The sequence below is a fragment of the Drosophila nasuta genome, chromosome 3 (assembly GCF_023558535.2).
Source record: "Drosophila nasuta strain 15112-1781.00 chromosome 3, ASM2355853v1, whole genome shotgun sequence".
NCBI lineage: Eukaryota > Metazoa > Arthropoda > Insecta > Diptera > Drosophilidae > Drosophila > Drosophila nasuta.
This window is the reverse complement of record NC_083457.1, coordinates 25,291,562-25,307,363: the sequence shown is the minus strand read 5'-3', so window position 1 is coordinate 25,307,363 and position 15,802 is coordinate 25,291,562. Positions and strand designations below refer to the sequence as shown.

General features: G+C 42.8%; 6 protein-coding genes across 7 annotated transcripts; 3 read left to right on the top strand and 3 right to left on the bottom strand.

Annotated features, from left to right (window-relative positions):
- Positions 1–202: 202 nt before the first annotated feature.
- Positions 203–3,095, top strand: LOC132788060 (uncharacterized). The gene is made up of 3 exons (XM_060795355.1): positions 203–328; positions 393–739; positions 2,681–3,095. Exons 1-3 carry the CDS (start codon positions 253–255, stop codon positions 3,002–3,004), a joined length of 747 nt encoding a protein of 248 aa, XP_060651338.1. The 5' UTR covers positions 203–252; the 3' UTR covers positions 3,005–3,095.
- Positions 3,096–3,309: 214 nt separating this feature from the next.
- On the top strand, positions 3,310–7,025 carry LOC132788056 (probable peroxisomal acyl-coenzyme A oxidase 1). The gene is made up of 7 exons (XM_060795350.1): positions 3,310–3,781; positions 4,642–4,801; positions 4,866–5,158; positions 5,298–6,210; positions 6,266–6,371; positions 6,430–6,582; positions 6,652–7,025. Exons 1-7 carry the CDS (start codon positions 3,658–3,660, stop codon positions 6,910–6,912), a joined length of 2,010 nt encoding a protein of 669 aa, XP_060651333.1. The 5' UTR covers positions 3,310–3,657; the 3' UTR covers positions 6,913–7,025.
- A 130-nt stretch (positions 7,026–7,155) lies between these two features.
- Positions 7,156–9,746, bottom strand: LOC132788058 (dolichyl-diphosphooligosaccharide--protein glycosyltransferase subunit 2). The gene is made up of 4 exons (XM_060795353.1): positions 9,585–9,746; positions 9,116–9,354; positions 7,760–9,044; positions 7,156–7,698 (listed from the first exon to the last, which is right to left on the bottom strand). Exons 1-4 carry the CDS (start codon positions 9,595–9,597, stop codon positions 7,316–7,318), a joined length of 1,920 nt encoding a protein of 639 aa, XP_060651336.1. The 5' UTR covers positions 9,598–9,746; the 3' UTR covers positions 7,156–7,315.
- Positions 9,747–9,929: 183 nt separating this feature from the next.
- LOC132788059 (uncharacterized) lies at positions 9,930–12,107 on the top strand. Of its 2 annotated transcripts, none has more exons than XR_009632617.1 (6): positions 9,930–10,320; positions 10,376–10,539; positions 10,596–10,778; positions 10,843–11,048; positions 11,110–11,271; positions 11,327–12,107. XR_009632617.1 is itself a non-coding variant. In XM_060795354.1 (6 exons), exons 1-6 carry the CDS (start codon positions 10,086–10,088, stop codon positions 11,792–11,794), a joined length of 1,422 nt encoding a protein of 473 aa, XP_060651337.1. In that variant the 5' UTR covers positions 9,932–10,085; the 3' UTR covers positions 11,795–12,107. The 2 variants fall into 2 exon arrangements, 1 of the variants encoding a protein (XP_060651337.1); XM_060795354.1 differs by having other exon boundaries at positions 9,932–10,320; positions 10,839–11,048.
- A 112-nt stretch (positions 12,108–12,219) lies between these two features.
- On the bottom strand, positions 12,220–12,866 carry LOC132788061 (uncharacterized). Its single transcript, XM_060795356.1, has 2 exons — positions 12,745–12,866; positions 12,220–12,690 (listed from the first exon to the last, which is right to left on the bottom strand). Exons 1-2 carry the CDS (start codon positions 12,848–12,850, stop codon positions 12,392–12,394), a joined length of 405 nt encoding a protein of 134 aa, XP_060651339.1. The 5' UTR covers positions 12,851–12,866; the 3' UTR covers positions 12,220–12,391.
- Positions 12,867–12,959: 93 nt separating this feature from the next.
- On the bottom strand, positions 12,960–15,495 carry LOC132788057 (uncharacterized). Its single transcript, XM_060795352.1, has 3 exons — positions 14,920–15,495; positions 14,438–14,643; positions 12,960–14,378 (listed from the first exon to the last, which is right to left on the bottom strand). Exons 1-3 carry the CDS (start codon positions 15,276–15,278, stop codon positions 12,970–12,972), a joined length of 1,974 nt encoding a protein of 657 aa, XP_060651335.1. The 5' UTR covers positions 15,279–15,495; the 3' UTR covers positions 12,960–12,969.
- Between the last annotated feature and the right edge of the window lie 307 nt (positions 15,496–15,802).

Below are 15,802 nucleotides of genomic sequence, written 5' to 3'. Positions count from 1 at the left end.
AAAATAGGCCATATGGTGAGAGCGAGAGAAAGAGAGGGACAAACAGTAAGAGAGCAAGAGAGCTCGTCGAGGAGAATCTGGTAAAAAGGAAGAATCGCTTGTGAGAAATAGTCAGAAGTGTTTGATGTGTGCTCGGCAACGGAAGCTACTACGGTTCAATCTCGAGTGATACGTATATATACGTGCATTAGTAATATTCACTACTATTTATCGAAAAGTGAAAGTGTTCAAGTGAAGTGTAATAGTTAAAGCATGCCACACAAAAAGCGCTCCTCCAGCCCCTTGGATATGTTCGACGATGACTTCGATGAGGATGCTAGTTCACAAAGTAAGTATACGACGAGTAGTACAGCTTGGAACTGCGGCTAATTGAGCATCCATCAAAAAATTAGGCTCTCAGCCGCCGGTGCAACGAAATGCGGCAAACGCACGGGAACGCATGCGAATGCGTGTGCTGTCGAGTGCCTATGGAAGACTGAAGACAAAGCTGCCCAACATTCCGCCGGACACAAAGCTCTCCAAGTTGGACACCTTGCGGCTGGCCACGCTCTACATTAAACAGCTAATTAGTGCCGTCGAGACGGGCAATGGCAATTCGCATGGCGGTCATCCCATGGCTGAGTTGCTGGACTCGAGGCATTCAGCAACAACAACGACAGATTGCAGCGGCAGCAACAGCTCCGCCGTCGCAGGAACGGCGACATCTTTTAATTTCCACAATGCTGGACATCTCGGCATGGTAAGTGTCAAGCTGGAAGTGATGTCAGTGGCACCACTTAACATCGGCGGGAATTACTTATGTATTAATAGCTAGCCACCACCATGTTGCCAGTAGCATCATCAGCAGCAGCAGCAGCAGCGGCAGCTGGACTGCGTCAATCTGTGGCAGGTGTCAGCGCAGATCTGCGCATGATAGGCACATCGTTGTTGATAGGCTCAAATCCATCCAGTTTGTGTCAGACGCGCGACAGTTAGCATTTAACCCAATTAAAATATCATTAGATCTGAGAAATGGAATACTAATTGAAATGCGAGTATTACACAGGGTTCATAATTATGTGGGCTACCTAATCTTTCGATAGAAAAGCTAATTAAATGTATGAACAAGCTGTAATAAAGATTTTGGAAAGGTTTAGATATAGGATGCTGTTTTTTTTTAGATACTCAATTTATATAGCATCCGAAAAATTCTTTATAGCTCGACCTTTCTGTTATATCAAGTATTATAAATAATTTCAAAATCATCTCTGATTGATTTTAACAACATTTTTTTTTCATTTATTGAATCGTTTTTATTTGAATTTTGATAAATATTATTCGAAATGTTCGTTGAATTTTTCTACAAATATTTGATAATTGAGTCATGTATCATTTGAAAATTCCTTTTTGTTTTATGAAATTTTATAGTTTCAATAAGTCAATTTATACGCCTCACTGATAAATTGCAATATTAATTTCACAATTAAAAGTTAATGATTTATTTTAATTGAATATTTTACCACTTACAATAAAAAGGAAATAAACAGTGAAAGGTGACGAAAATCGGAAATATGAATTTCCTACTTTTAAAAACAATATTCAATATTATTTTAATCTCCAGCTGTAAGTAAAATCGAATATAATCAATAGACTGAAATGTATTAACATATTCCAATATGTTGGGCAACATCTGCTCAAGTGTTTTGGTACCTTCGTTGGATACATACTCACAAGCATAGGTGTAGGGCCCCCCCACTATACAGACAAGTACTAAAATGAGAATTTGTGATTTCAGTTTGTCTTTGCTTTCCTGTAATTAGATACTTTTGTGAATTTCGAAAAATACTAAATATGAGTGACAGACTCACACGGAGACGGGCAGCACAGGCAACGGGAGCGGGAGCGGTGAACGTTGGTTATTCTTCATCATCGCCAGTTCTTCTTGTTCTTGTGATATTTTTAAAGATTGTCGACTTTGAAGCGAGCAAAGTGAATGACATCCAAGGGAAAAACTGTCGTCTTCGACTCTTTTCAATTTTTGATATTTAGTTGGTACTCGTAATTAAACGAAAAGTGTTCTCTTAGTCTTTACTTTAAAATGTATGATAGTCACATTCTCTTTAGCAAATGCAAATGAATCATAATAACATGGAAAAGGAAATTCTCAACTAATAAACAAATTGTTTACCCATTCGAATTGAATGCGTGAAAAATAATTGAGCAAATATTTGTGGCCTGTGAACTGCGAACTGCGTCTTGTGCCCATATGGCGGTGGCTATGTTTTGTTTGTATTTGTCAGGCACATCCTAACACAGCCAACAACAGCAGCACCCTAATTTCATCTCGAGTCGCACGCGCCGCCTTCACAGTTGATGGTCTGAGAATGGGAATTGGTTGCAAGTTGCAACCCATTGCCCTACCAAACGGTTGAAGCTGCCGATGAGTGTCTCTTGTCTCGTTTGAACTGTTTATGTTTTTATAGATATGTTAACGACGCTGTTATTGTTCAACTATGAAAACATTGCATCTCATTCTAAAGAGCCACTAAAAACAATCAAATCTGTGTAAACAAACAATGGCGCTGTCGCTTTTCCTTGGCTTGTCTTTATATTGTTCCATTTATAACCATGCGGTTGCCCCACAATTGCTTATGTTCATGGCAGCAATACATCACCATCATAATATCATTTACTTTTTCAGAGCTGGCCCTTTGAGTTTCATCAGCACTTGCAACAGCATGGTAACAATCGCACTTCGAACCAGACATTCAGCTCAACGCGCATGGATTGGCAAACTGCCCAGACGCAATCCTATCCTAAGGCGCCACGTAATGAACATCAGCTTGTGAGTGACGCCAGCTACACCCAATTACAGGATGCTCATTGGTATCCATCTGATATGGGTATGCAATTGGATCAGTCGCGAAGTGGGAACGGCTGCTGCGCCTATGAAACAGCCGGAGTTGGACAGCATCAGCATCAACGTGGCATTCCCATAGCCACCAGTCAGGCGCATAGCCTTTAGCTTAGCATTTAAATATCCTACTACTACTATAACGACTAACTAAAATTGTATTAAAATCGTGATTCATATTCTACTCTATTACTAAGCCAAAGATTAGATATATTTATAAACTCTTTTATATTATTGTACTAGCAAATAAACTATCCAAATGTATTTTGAATTTTTTACTTTGCGCGCCACTCATACTAAATGAGGTCTGGCAACGTTGTCAACAATAGGGCAACGTCTTCAGCCCTGGCACTCAGCTGACCATACACAATAAACAAAGAGAGAGAGTGAAAATATCTACAATTCGAGTGACAATAAAACAGATTAGCGTTTTTATTTTCCAATGCATTGGAACAACAAAAGATTGATTAAAGCACACTATTGCAATTATCAACCGAGAAGCTGATTACACATGTATTTTCCTATCCGACTGAGCGTTTAAAGTTCACTGTGCCTGAGCAGATTAGATTTGCGCAACCAACGACGATGTGATCGCAGCTACATAGGCACCCAGTACGCATACTACTCCATGGATTTATTTCTATTTTCAATTTAGTTAGTACTCGCCAGTTGTCGAAGACGCACGCGTACGTATCAAGCAAATAAGACTTGGGCTTTGACGTGTGTAACTTATTAGAAGCAGCAACATCAACAACAGCAATAAAATGCCAGCACTCGAAGTAAATCCTGATTTGCAAAAAGAACGCAATACTGCAACCTTTGACCCCCATGAGTTTTCCGTCTATTGGGCTGGCGGCGAAGACAGATACAAAGAGAAGAAGGCCTTGGGTAAGTTAGCGCTCTCTCTCATAAATGCAATTAACTGGTTTGTTGTAAGCTCAGGTTAAAGAGCTGCGCCAAAAAGTGGCAAGAGCTTTTTAATAATTACAGTAATAGCATGACACAGCACATAATATGGCGAAATACTAAAGCTCTGATTTGTCGCTCTTTTGTTCTCTCTTTCTCTCGCTGACCAGTCGGACTTAAACGGGATTAGGGATAAGCCAAGGTTTGGTTGTATTCAAAGTTATGTGGCAACTCCGCCTTCCCTCTATCTCTCTCTCTCTCTCATACTATACGTTAATATGCGGCTTATTAATTTTGATTGCTCTATTTTTTTTGCAACCTATGACCGGCGTTTTATTGAGTTTTGTTTTGCTTTGCATTTTCTTCACTTTCCCATTCGCTAACAACTTTACAAAAACATTTAAACGCATATTAGTGAAACATTATGAATTAATTGCTGTTGTTAGCTTAGCGCGACAGCTACCAGTTTTACTCTTCCTCTTTTCAACCAGTTAACTGACTTATGACAGTTAAATGGCCGTTGAACTTTGAACATGAAACCGTATCGAAAATCTCCCAATTAATTAGTTGGCATTAATATGCAACGACTTATAGACTTTGATAGTACTCGCCTACACACTCATACGTATATTTGTGAAATTCTTGAGAATGCCCACAATTTTCCGGCCTTCACCGATAAGGTTTGAGTTTATCTAGTGGATTACTTTAAATCTCGTCTGCTCAAAGGTTGATCAGTACCGGAAGAATATTTTGGATACGACCAAATTGTTTACGGGTCTCCTTCCTGTCTGCATAATGACATTAATGATTTATGATTAATGATTAATGACTCGCTTTTGCAGAAAAGCTTTTTCTGGAGGATCCGGCCCTGAAGGATGATCTGCCCACATCCTACATGTCGCACAAGGAGCTTTACGAGAACAGTCTGCGTAAGGCTTGCCTCATTGGCGAGAAGATACGCAAATTGCGAGCCGACGGCGAGGATGGCGTGGACACCTACAAGTATATAGCTGGCATTCCTTTCAGATAACAGTTTAGTAATCTTTTGTTATCCTTTTTTTTTAAGTGCATTGCTGGGAGGATCTCTGGGCGCCGCCTTGCTCAAGGAGGGTAATCCTCTCTCGCTGCACTACGTGATGTTTGTGCCAACGATTATGGGTCAGGGCACCATGGATCAGCAGGTGGAGTGGCTGCCCAAGGCTTGGGATTGCGAGATTATTGGCACCTATGCCCAAACCGAGCTAGGACATGGTACCTTCCTGCGTGGTCTGGAGACGCGTGCCGATTACGATGCCAGCACACAGGAGTTTGTGATCAATACACCCTCGCGTAGCGCCTACAAATGGTGGCCAGGAGGCTGTAAGTAATTATTTATGATGTAGCTCTTAGCTCTTACCGTTAAGACAAACTTATCCCCTTATAGCCACTTAGTAAGGACATTCAGCTTTTTTAGGAATATATACAAGATTCACAAGAATTGTTCATCCTTTCTTCACAGTGGGACATACCGCAAATCATGCTGTGGTTGTTGCACAACTATACACTAAGGGAGAGTTCAGAGGATTGGCGCCGTTCATTGTTCAGCTGCGCGACTTGGAGACTCATCAACCAATGAAAGGCATTGACATTGGTGACATTGGCACCAAGCTCGGCATGAAGGGCGTCAACAATGGCTATCTGGGACTGAAGAATGTGCGTGTGCCACTTAACAATATGCTGATGAAGAATCAGCAGGTGCTGCCCGATGGCACCTACGTGGCACCTAAGAATAGTGTGCTGACCTACGGCACAATGATGTTTGTACGCTGTGCGCTCATTCGTGACACTGCCTACAGTTTGTCCAAGGCCTCGACAATTGCCACACGTTATTCGGCGGTGCGTCGCCAGAGTCCCATTGATCCCAATCAGCCGGAACCACAGATTATGGATCACACTACACAGCAGCTGAAGCTATTCCCGCAAATCGCCAAGGCTATTGTGTTTAAGACGACGGGAGATAGCATCTGGAGCATGTACAATGTGCTCTCTGGCGAAATCGAGTTGGGTAATCTGAATCGTTTGCCAGAGATGCATGCGTTGTCATGTTGCCTGAAAGCCATTTGCAGTGCAGACGCTACAGCTGGTGTGGAGACGTGCCGTCTATCCTGCGGCGGCCATGGCTACATGGATTGCTCCAACTTCCCAACCATCTACGGCATGACAACTGCCGTGTGCACCTACGAGGGAGAGAACACGGTTATGCTGCTCCAAACGGCACGCTATCTGGTCAAGGTCTATGGCCAGGCTCTGAATGGTGAACAGCTGGTGCCCACAGTGGCTTACATTAACGAGGCAATCAAGCTGCAGGAATTCGTTAATTTCGACGGCTCCTTGGAATCGATTGTCAAAGCATTCCAATTCGTGGCTGCCAAGTAAGTCAAAAGTGCTGTAATCCCAATTGAAATCTCTAATTTGATTAACTTATAGCAAAGTTCGTGTGGCTTACGAACAGCTCGAAGTGCGTCGCAAACAAGGACATGGTGTCGAAGTGTCGGCCAATCTTAGTGGACCCTTCTTAACATCAGCTGCAGATGTAAGCAAGGAATGATTATAATTACTCAATTGTACAGTTAAATAATTTTTTAATTTAGCTGCATGGTCGCGCCTTCTTGGCCCAATCCGCATACACAGAGCTGACGCAGGTTGCCAAACATGTGTCCCCCGCCTTGGCTGATGTGCTCAAGGTTGTGCTGGAACTCTATCTAGTCGATGCCTGCCTCAATCGTATTGGAGACTTCTTACGTGTTCGTATATAACAATTATATCTGAACTGATAACCCGCGATAACTTGCTGTATTCTCTTGTCTATGCAGTTCATTAACCTAACTGATAAGGATGTGACCAATTTGGAGACGCGACTAGAGAGCTGTTTGAATCGTTTGCGTCCAAATGCCGTGGCACTCGTCGACAGTTTCGATCTGCATGATCGCGTCTTGGACTCTGCTCTTGGTGCCTACGATGGCAATGTTTATGAGCGCATCTTTGAATCGACCAAGAAGAATCCGTTGAACAAGGAGCCGGTGAACGCTGCATTCCACAAATACCTTAAACCTTTCATGAAGGCCAATTTGTAATTGGTATTAGCAAATTCATTTCAATTGAGTGCTATTCTGTTAAATAATTATTGCCTGTTATCGTCTGTATATACTTATCATAAAACCTTGTTCGTTAATTTTTATACTACATATTTGCAATCTGTTTTCTTTTAATCGAAATCTCTCGAATTATCCGTATCGAAAGGCCTTTTAATCTACTAAAAAGTTGTGAGTCTTTTGAATTAAGACTATGGTGTATTACATAGACAAGACATTTATGTGTTGTGTGGTTTAATAGAGCTTACACTAAACGCTTTATTAAAGTTTTTTACTTATAGTTTGTTTTAGATAGAGAGTAACAGTGACTCGTCGTGCATTTATGATCAGCTGAATCGTGTGCTGATGGGAGAACAGCCTTAACGCCATCGGGATGGGTCACTTATTATGATGTTCCCGCTGCATTTTTGATGTTGCTGGTGCGTTGTGCATAGAGGCGACGCAGAACGCGATTGCCACACAGGAATGTAAATACTGCGATTGGTATCAGTAGGCGCAGCGTTTGGAACATGTTCAGTTGCAGCCAGAAAACGAAGAACAGCGCCAAAATGCCACCGAAGCCAACATGGAAACCGATTGTGCTCGGCGACAATGACAAGTTTGAGACATTGATGCCCAATTTGCCCCAGAACACAAAGAGCAGCACCAGAGGCGTTATGCACAGACCAGTGAAGATATCGGATACAATGCGGGGCGGGCGCTTATCGGGTACACGGAATTGATGCACAATCTCTGGCAGAGCTCCTCGAACAACGCTTGGCTTAGGGTCTGTAAATTAGGAATACCTTAAAATAAAGATCTTAACAAGAGCTTGCGCCTTCTGACTTACCCTTGTCAGGCTGGTTGAACTTCAGCTGAACATCGGCCAACAGCCACTCGAAAGAGTTGGACAGGGAGGCATCGCCGACCGTTAGATAGATGTTGTAGACACCGCTTTGGTAATTGAAATTCTTGCCCTGATTGCCCACATCCATGTCAAACTTGTAGGCTTTGCTGCTGTCCTGCTCCGCCACAAAAATGATCTCCTTGTCTGTCTCTTTGTTGTACAGACGCACAAACGCCTGGTGCACTGTAATGGGTTTGCTGTTGCTCTCATCGATAAGCACAGCCTTGAGTAACAGCTTTTGTGTGCTGTCCGCAGACAGTGTGTCCTTCAATTTGCTGGGGAAGCTGACGCTTTGCTTGCGGGTGGCTGCGCTGGCATCGGATTCGGCAATACCCACCTCCAGAGACTGCACCTTAACGCGTCCGAGCACTTTCAGTTGCAGTTTCTGTGTGTAAACGCCATTGGCATTCAACTCCACCTGGTAGATGCCACGTGCTGGCTTCAGACTGCTCAGATCAGCAGCATAGGTGGTCTTGTCGGAAGACTTGGAAGCCAGCTGAACTTTCTCTGCCAACACTGAGTTATCCTTCTTCACAAGAATCTTGGCATTAATGCTCTGCACGGCTGGCGACAGTGGTTTGCCTAGCAAATCGACAACGGCCACATTCAGTGTTGGTGATTGCGCCTCTAGTTGTCCATTGCCAATCAGCTGAATGCAAATGGGAGCAATCTTTTCATTGCCACTAATCGTCTTGAGAGCTTCGATGAGCACATGCGCTCCCTTAGCGGTTTGCACCGAACGACGGCTTAACAAATAGTTGGCGAACTTAACAGCCTGTTCAGCTGTGACAGGAGCTGGCTTATTATAAGTCTTTGCCACACCAAAGGCTCCGTTGAGTATCAAAGCCGTAATGCTAAGACCACCTTCGAACTGAAGCAGTTTACCATCGACTTCGTCGGCTTGCACAATGGCATCCTCTATGCGATTCGCAACAAAACTGCCACTTTGTCCCAGTTCGATGGCCGCATTAAATCCGTAGCCTAGGCCACTGAGTGAATCATCTGTCTTCAATAGCTCCTGCAAACGCTTTGCCACCTTTGTCTGAGCCGCTTCACTGATCTGAACACCGAGAGCTTTGTGGGTGACGATGCGATAGTAAATCTCCTGCGTAGTTCCCAGCTGAGAGTCCAAAGAGCTGTAGATCTTTGAGAGCAAGGATTCGGGAAGTTTTGTTGTGCAGCGTAGATTTCTATTGGCACCAACTAGGTAATAGTCTTTTTCAAAGTTCTGCAAGAAAACAGCAGATGTTTCATTAGTTTCATTAGATAGTTTGGATAACTTGGATGTGGAGTACTTACGTTCAATTTGGATTCTTCGTGCAGCGTCAAAATCTTCTTGCATAGTGTTTCTTTTGTTGCCGCATCAGTGGTTTCAATGTTCTGGCTGGCAAAGAAGATCGCTTGCAAATCGTTTGAACTTAAGCCATCAACAAAGACTTTTTGTAGGCGGGTGAGATCCTTTGGCCCCAGGTGGCTGTCAACGGTGCGCGCACTCCATGTGCTTGCTAAAGCGCACAGGACGCACAGAAGCGTTAAGGCTGTTTTAGACAATAAAAGTGTGCAATTCATTAATGAAAGAAAGAAGAAAATGAAATGGTTTGTAAAGACAGCTCAGCCAGTCAGCAGCAGTCAACGCCAGCGTCGACGCCGGCAACTATCGTGAAGAGCGAGATAGCGAGAGCGACTTCTTAGCCGGCGTTTGACCGAACACTCGCATGAGGTTCAGAGCGACTTTTATATTACTTTAACTCTCGATTCAATGACTCACCTAATTTGAACATTCTCCTATAAGATGTGGCGTTTTAAAACGCAGCTTATATGCTATAGGATAAATAAATAAAAAAACACTTAATAGCCTGCACCGCCTGTTTTAGCTTCGATATTTTTTACAGACACGTCAGCGGCAGTGTTGTACTATAGCGTTAATGATAAGGGCTGGCAACTACACGGAGAACAGTGTGTACACACTTTTGAAACTATACATTTATCGATATGCATATTTGAGCGATTTCTGAAATTATATCGAAAATGTGAGCGACAATTCAAAAAGCTGCTCAGAGATCTCCTTGCAAAATATGTTTCATCACACTAAACCTCACACACAATACACATTACACTGTACACTAACACAGCTAAACCAAAAAAAAAAAAAAAATATTAAAAACGTTTTTTAAAAATTGATAGAAAAGCAATAAATATCACAAACCTACAAACGCTCCGCAAGGAATTGATAGTATTTATAGACAGAGTTCACGAATTTAATTTAAAAATGGCTGTTCCGCATTGGATGAAAATCGGATGGAATGATGATATCCAACAAAAGATGTTTAGAGACTGGGGGATATATTATTCCTATCGTCGCTTGAATGATACAGCCAACTATTACTATGATAATTCCCTGCAAATTAGTCCGAATGATTATATGACACTCTATCGTCGGAGTCAGAGCCATCGAAAGGCTGCACTAATAGAAAGCGCATTAGTCGATGCAAGAAAAGCTGGACGTAAGACCTTTCATTTTAGTCTATAATGGATTTATCTAACTTATTTCCTAATTAGAAATGGCAATGAAATCTAGGGGACCCAATGTGAACATCAATCTGGAAATATGTTCTCAATTATTCGAGTTGAATCAATTTGAGGCTAGCAAGGTCGAACTGCAGAATAATTTTAAATTTTTCAAGGGAAACGAAGCACAGTCATTTCGAAAGCGACTTGTAGTAGTAAGTTTTTCGAATAAATCAAATTATAGGCTGATTCTATTGAATATTTGGGGTAGATTAATGATGTCATTGAAGATGTGACTGGAAAAGCGATGTCCTTGCTTTTTTTGCGAAATCAGAAATTGATTCAACGTGTTAACGAAATCACCAAAGCGAAGGCAATAAAGGATGAACGTCCATTGTGGAGAAGATTAAGAGACCAGGGGAAATGCGATGTTGTTAGCATACCAGAAATAGAGGTAACACAACTAACTAACTAATAACTATATAATCCTTACGTCCTTACATTTTTCGAATAGGAAGAAATCTTATCCCCACTAGAAATAGCGCGAATAAGGCTTGCTTTTAATGTAGTTCATCAGACATATATGAATGACTCGTGGTATGATATTCTTTTCATGAAACTATTGCGCAAAAATCCAAGTTTGTTATTGGAACAGTGCAAACGTTCAAAAGAAATTATGGAAGATATATCAACGAAACAGTATGAGATAGTCAGACAGTTTATGGTGGGTAGTTTGCTTGAATCATATACCGGAAAGTAATTTAACAAAATTTTATTTTATAAAGAAAATGTTACAATCTCGAAGTCCACTTTACTTTGTGAAATACTTAAAGTCATTGGAAAAAAATAATGCGGCGTATTTCTTCCGTATACAGTCGCAGACACATCGGAATATGCTATCCGATCTGCGACAAATCCGTAAAATGCGTAAAGAGAAGAAGATTAAGGTAGATTCTGTTAGTATTGTATCATTTAATATTTTAATTTTGAGTATAATTTTAGAAACTCTCCGATTACGTTGAAAAAATCATGAGTCAATATTATGTAAAGAAAACAAATCGCGTCATGTGCTGGAAATTTGAATTTATCAATGAGGTATATAATATACTGGCGCTGGCATTATCCGATCAATATTACGCTCCAAACAAATTCAACGTCGATGAGCCTTCAGCCTTACTCGATCTCTTAAAGTTACCCATAGATAAGACAAAGGATATTACACCATTTGTATTTGGGGATCGTTCTACCTACCAAGAGGGCACTGATCAGGATATCGAAGGAAGAAAATTCCGAAAACTTTTAACGCATTTTGAACTGCGCATTAGATTCGCAAAGTCGAGAAATGTTATCTATATCATCAGGTTGCCAGTAAGCATTTATCACAAGGACACTATGATGAGTGTTGTTTTTATGCTCGTTTGTCTATTAAGGAAAGTCGCGAGTGTAACAATGCATTGTGGAACTTTCTGAGTATTATGCTTATTGTTAAGGCCAATGCGATGCAGTATAAAGTAGAACGGACTAAGGAGGCTTTGGATATGGCTGTTGACATTTTAGAACATATTAATTCGCCGGAGCTTAACAAGTTCATAGACTTGTGCTTACATTGCAATGAGGAGGAATATTTACTCAGACTATTGGCAATTTCGAGTCGTATCTCAAAAACATCAAAAGCGAGTTCAGCGTATAAAAACGACGACTACGAGTGATCTCTTATCCATATGTATTGATTATATAATTTTATTATATTGATAAGCTGCAATTAAATTTGATTTTTGTGTAATTTTTAAAAGTGTAAGTATATTCATGGGAATGCCATTGCTTAAACGGCGAAACAATTCAATCATATTTACTTGCTTACGTGATAAATGACATTCTTCAATAAAAACGATAGACTTTAGTAAAGCAGTGCACTGCTTGCAGCTGACAAGCAACGCACTGCTTAGTGACCAAACTTTATTTGCAATTAATTACAATAGTAATTAGTTATTTAAATTATTTGTTGTTGGCCTTATGATACAACGGTAAATGTAGTGAACTTAATTTATCAATTAATTAGTTAATTTACTATGGTCCAAACTTCTCGCTGCACTCGGCAAGAGGCCGAGTGATGGAGTACTTTGTCTTGAAGGTTTTTGTAACGTCGCCGTCGTGATTCCACACGGTGATGGCCGAAGTGCAATACAGTGGATACTTGTTGACACGAACTTCCATTCGCTCCTCATCCTCGATTGGCTTGTCCTTACAGTATTGCACAAAATATTCGGTGTGATCAGGTCCCAAGTCAGGTTTAACGGAACTCTGACGCTTGTATTCGTCAAAAAATTCTTGCCAAAGAAACTGCTCCATTCGATTGGCACGAGTAACTGCAAGTTATATGTGATGAATATGAGTCATATAAGGTGGACTTGGAGCCTTACTTAGTTTTTTATTCCTGTAGGGTACACCAAAGCTACGTTGTGTCTCAGTTGTTTCGGCTGGACAAGGTCCTTTGCCTCTCAAGCGGAAATTCTCATTCTGATTCATTTTGGTACCGTGTTTCAACAAAAAATAATTTTTTAATGCTGTTGTTGTTAAATAAATACTTATGACTAAAGGCGCCTGCTGTGCCGGGTAAACAAAATTGGTGCCAGGCAACTTAAAAGCTAGGCAACTGACTGCGATTGCGATGGGGATGGGGATTGAGCTGTGGGCTCGTCCTCGACAATCAAGGAGACATCCTTGGGTCGCAGCAAGCAATAGTAGACAACAATGGTAGCCAGAAAGAGTATGCCACTGTAGACAATCCATTCCCAGATGAAGCCAAACCACCAGGACTCGAACTCCTCATTTGCATACCAAATGGACGACATGGTAATGTTCTCCACCAGTATAAGCACCAAATACAATCCATACCAGACACGTATGCTCTTGAAGCACACCCGGAACTCGAGCAGCACAAAGATGTAGATGTAGCCGAGCACTAGGTAAAAAAGTGTGCGATTCCAGCCGCCACGACAACGTGTCTCCAGCGTCAAAGCAGCGAGCATGAGAGCATAGTGCACACCCATAATGATGAAGAAGGCGCGTGGATAGAAGAAACAAAAGGTGGCCAACGACAGCATACGCATAATGATGAAGGCAATCCAACCAAAGAAGGCAATGGTGCGACCCGCGAAATCATCCTGCTGTATGCCATTCACAATCTTCGTGCGTCGTGGGAAGTAAAAGTCAACCACATCCTCGGGTGTGAGTGGTGTGCCCTTCGGGGTCTGTGCCACAACCAGTGGTGTGCGCTCATTCTCCTCTGGCTCCTCGTCCAGGCGACCAACAAGCAGTTTCGGCGGACGCGGCACATGCTCCTTAATGTACAGCTGCGCATTGACCAGCAGCATGTCCTTGAATGTCTCCAGCTGTGAGAGGGGACGCGTTACCCGGCGACTGCGTCGATGCTCGTTGTCCGACATGGTGCGTCGCAGATCGGGCGTCTGCAGCTCGGGCGGACTATTCTCTGTTGGCAGCCGCAGCATGGGCAACGCTGGCGGCGCTGTGGCTGGTGGTGGGGGTGGCGCTGGCGTTTCTGGCACCGAGTCCAGCACATCGATGCGATCTAGGTTGGCCATCTGTTCGCGTTGTTGCAGCTGCAGCTTCGGCCGCACATGACGGTGCAGCTTATCATCGTCGGTGGCATTGCCGATGGGTGAATGCAGTAACGCTTGCGTCTGTAGCGTCTCCACCCCATCATTGTCCACTTCATCCATGCCGGTGACGTGCAGCACATGCGTGTCCACCTCGGGACTGTCTACTGCCTGCCTGGCATGAAAGTTCTCCATGATCTTGTCTGACTGCGGAAAACTGGTCGCCAGCGTTCGCTCCGATTCACGCTTACGTTGCTCCGCCTCGCCGCAGAGCCTTTGGTTCTGCTCCAGCTGACAGCGATGCGTCGCCACCTGCTGTGGCGTCGCCCAGGGATAATGGCGTCCCACGCGACGTTGACTTTCCATGCGATGATAGCTGGTGGTAATCCCAGCCAGATCGATAGCCGAAAACACCAAGCACATGGCCTGCAATGTAGCTACAATTGAAGTTCTCAGTTAATCTCACCAGCTACAAAAGTTCCTTATTGCTACTCACTTGTCTCGTAGTTGCGAAAGACGCCTTGCAGCAGCATGTGGTTAATCTGTAGAATAATCTGTGGAGCTGCTTGTGCGTATGCCTGGATCAACAGATACAGCTCGATGCTGGAGGTTTGCGTAGCCTTTGCCAAGCACTTCATGCGCTCCACGTCGTCTTCGTCATGGAATAGCGCCTCAATAGACCAAAAGAAGCGCATGGTGAATCTGTTAAGAGGAACGAAGTAAAACAACTGTAGTTGGGTTCAACTGTGTTTTTAGCTAATAATAATAATTCTCTTTTGAGAATGAATAAACGAATCTGATTATTCCCTTCCAGTTGGTTGGACAAGGAATGAGCGACTGTCCAATGAGATTTCACTGTAGTTTTCACCTCTTTAACGTTTTAATAAACACTTCCATTGGACGTCCAAAAATAACTTGTCAATGTCCGGCGGAGAGAGTTTTTAGTGCAATCTCTTAAGCAAAAACCCCTCAACTCACCTGCAAAGCACCGCGAATGGGAAAATCAGCAGCTGCAATAATCCCAGGCAGAAGCTCTTCCACTTGCTGCGCTCGCCACAAGCGCTGCAACGTTGCTCACGCGATAACAGCACCAGGATAAACGTGAGTAGCGGTGGTATCAACACTAAGATAAGTGTTCCCACGCCATAGCCAATCTCTTGCACCCGGAAATACTGTGAGCTCAAGGCCAAGTCCGTCGCTGTTTGCACCATAAACACCAGTAAACCGAGGCAGCTGGGTATAATGTATGACACATAGATGCGGGTGCGACTTCGGATCGTATAGCCCATTATATGAGCTGGCGGATCGGCCGCATGACCCACCTCTGCTGTAGGCATTACCAAGTTCCTTTTTGTAAATTCCCTTTTTCAGTCCCTGCTGCAGCTGCAGCCTTTGACATGCTTCTATTGCGAAATATTCGATCATACTACGCACGATACTATGAGTAAGCGCTGTTCTCACTCTTCTCTCTCGGTTCCATTATCAATGGGTGTGTAGGGCACCGATTAGATAAACGACGCGAATTGCGTGCGAGGTCTCCGGAGAAACGCGGTTTGTTTATGTTTACTATACACTCTCGAATGAGTTTGTACGCTGTGTTTTTGGTCAGTGCTGAGGAGCTTTGAGTTCTGAACTTTAAAGCTTTAGAGATTACAGATCCATTAAAAGATAAAACCTTACAGCACCAATCCATTGAGCTCGCATTTTTAAGTAACGGATACATTTACAATGTATGTAACAGGTAGAAGGAGGCATCTCCGACCCTATAAAGTATATATATTCTTGATCAGCGTCAACAGCCGAGACGATATAGCCATGTCCGTCTGTCCGTCTGTGTGTCTGTCCGTCCGTCCGTATGAAA

Excerpts from the sequence above, each read along its gene's own strand:
- LOC132788060 (XM_060795355.1), top strand. The coding sequence starts at position 253 with ATGCCACACAAAAAGCGCTCCTCCAGCCCCTTGGATATGTTCGACGAT. Across the intron at positions 329-392 it reads TGAGGATGCTAGTTCACAAA|GCTCTCAGCCGCCGGTGCAA; the intron begins GTAAGTATACGA and ends TCAAAAAATTAG. Across the intron at positions 740-2,680 it reads ATGCTGGACATCTCGGCATG|AGCTGGCCCTTTGAGTTTCA; the intron begins GTAAGTGTCAAG and ends TTACTTTTTCAG.
- LOC132788056 (XM_060795350.1), top strand. The coding sequence starts at position 3,658 with ATGCCAGCACTCGAAGTAAATCCTGATTTGCAAAAAGAACGCAATACT. Across the intron at positions 5,159-5,297 it reads CAAATGGTGGCCAGGAGGCT|TGGGACATACCGCAAATCAT; the intron begins GTAAGTAATTAT and ends CTTTCTTCACAG. Across the intron at positions 6,372-6,429 it reads TCTTAACATCAGCTGCAGAT|CTGCATGGTCGCGCCTTCTT; the intron begins GTAAGCAAGGAA and ends TTTTTAATTTAG.
- LOC132788058 (XM_060795353.1), bottom strand. Across the intron at positions 9,045-9,115 it reads ACGAAGAATCCAAATTGAAC|AACTTTGAAAAAGACTATTA; the intron begins GTAAGTACTCCA and ends GTTTTCTTGCAG. Across the intron at positions 7,699-7,759 it reads GTTCAACCAGCCTGACAAGG|ACCCTAAGCCAAGCGTTGTT; the intron begins GTAAGTCAGAAG and ends CCTAATTTACAG.
- LOC132788059 (XM_060795354.1), top strand. The coding sequence starts at position 10,086 with ATGGCTGTTCCGCATTGGATGAAAATCGGATGGAATGATGATATCCAA. Across the intron at positions 10,779-10,838 it reads TTAGCATACCAGAAATAGAG|GAAGAAATCTTATCCCCACT; the intron begins GTAACACAACTA and ends TTTTTCGAATAG. Across the intron at positions 11,272-11,326 it reads GTAAAGAGAAGAAGATTAAG|AAACTCTCCGATTACGTTGA; the intron begins GTAGATTCTGTT and ends GTATAATTTTAG.
- LOC132788061 (XM_060795356.1), bottom strand. The coding sequence starts at position 12,850 with ATGAATCAGAATGAGAATTTCCGCTTGAGAGGCAAAGGACCTTGTCCA. Across the intron at positions 12,691-12,744 it reads CTACAGGAATAAAAAACTAA|TTACTCGTGCCAATCGAATG; the intron begins GTAAGGCTCCAA and ends TATAACTTGCAG.
- LOC132788057 (XM_060795352.1), bottom strand. The coding sequence starts at position 15,278 with ATGCCTACAGCAGAGGTGGGTCATGCGGCCGATCCGCCAGCTCATATA. Across the intron at positions 14,644-14,919 it reads CCATTCGCGGTGCTTTGCAG|ATTCACCATGCGCTTCTTTT; the intron begins GTGAGTTGAGGG and ends TCCTCTTAACAG. Across the intron at positions 14,379-14,437 it reads CTTTCGCAACTACGAGACAA|CTACATTGCAGGCCATGTGC; the intron begins GTGAGTAGCAAT and ends CTTCAATTGTAG.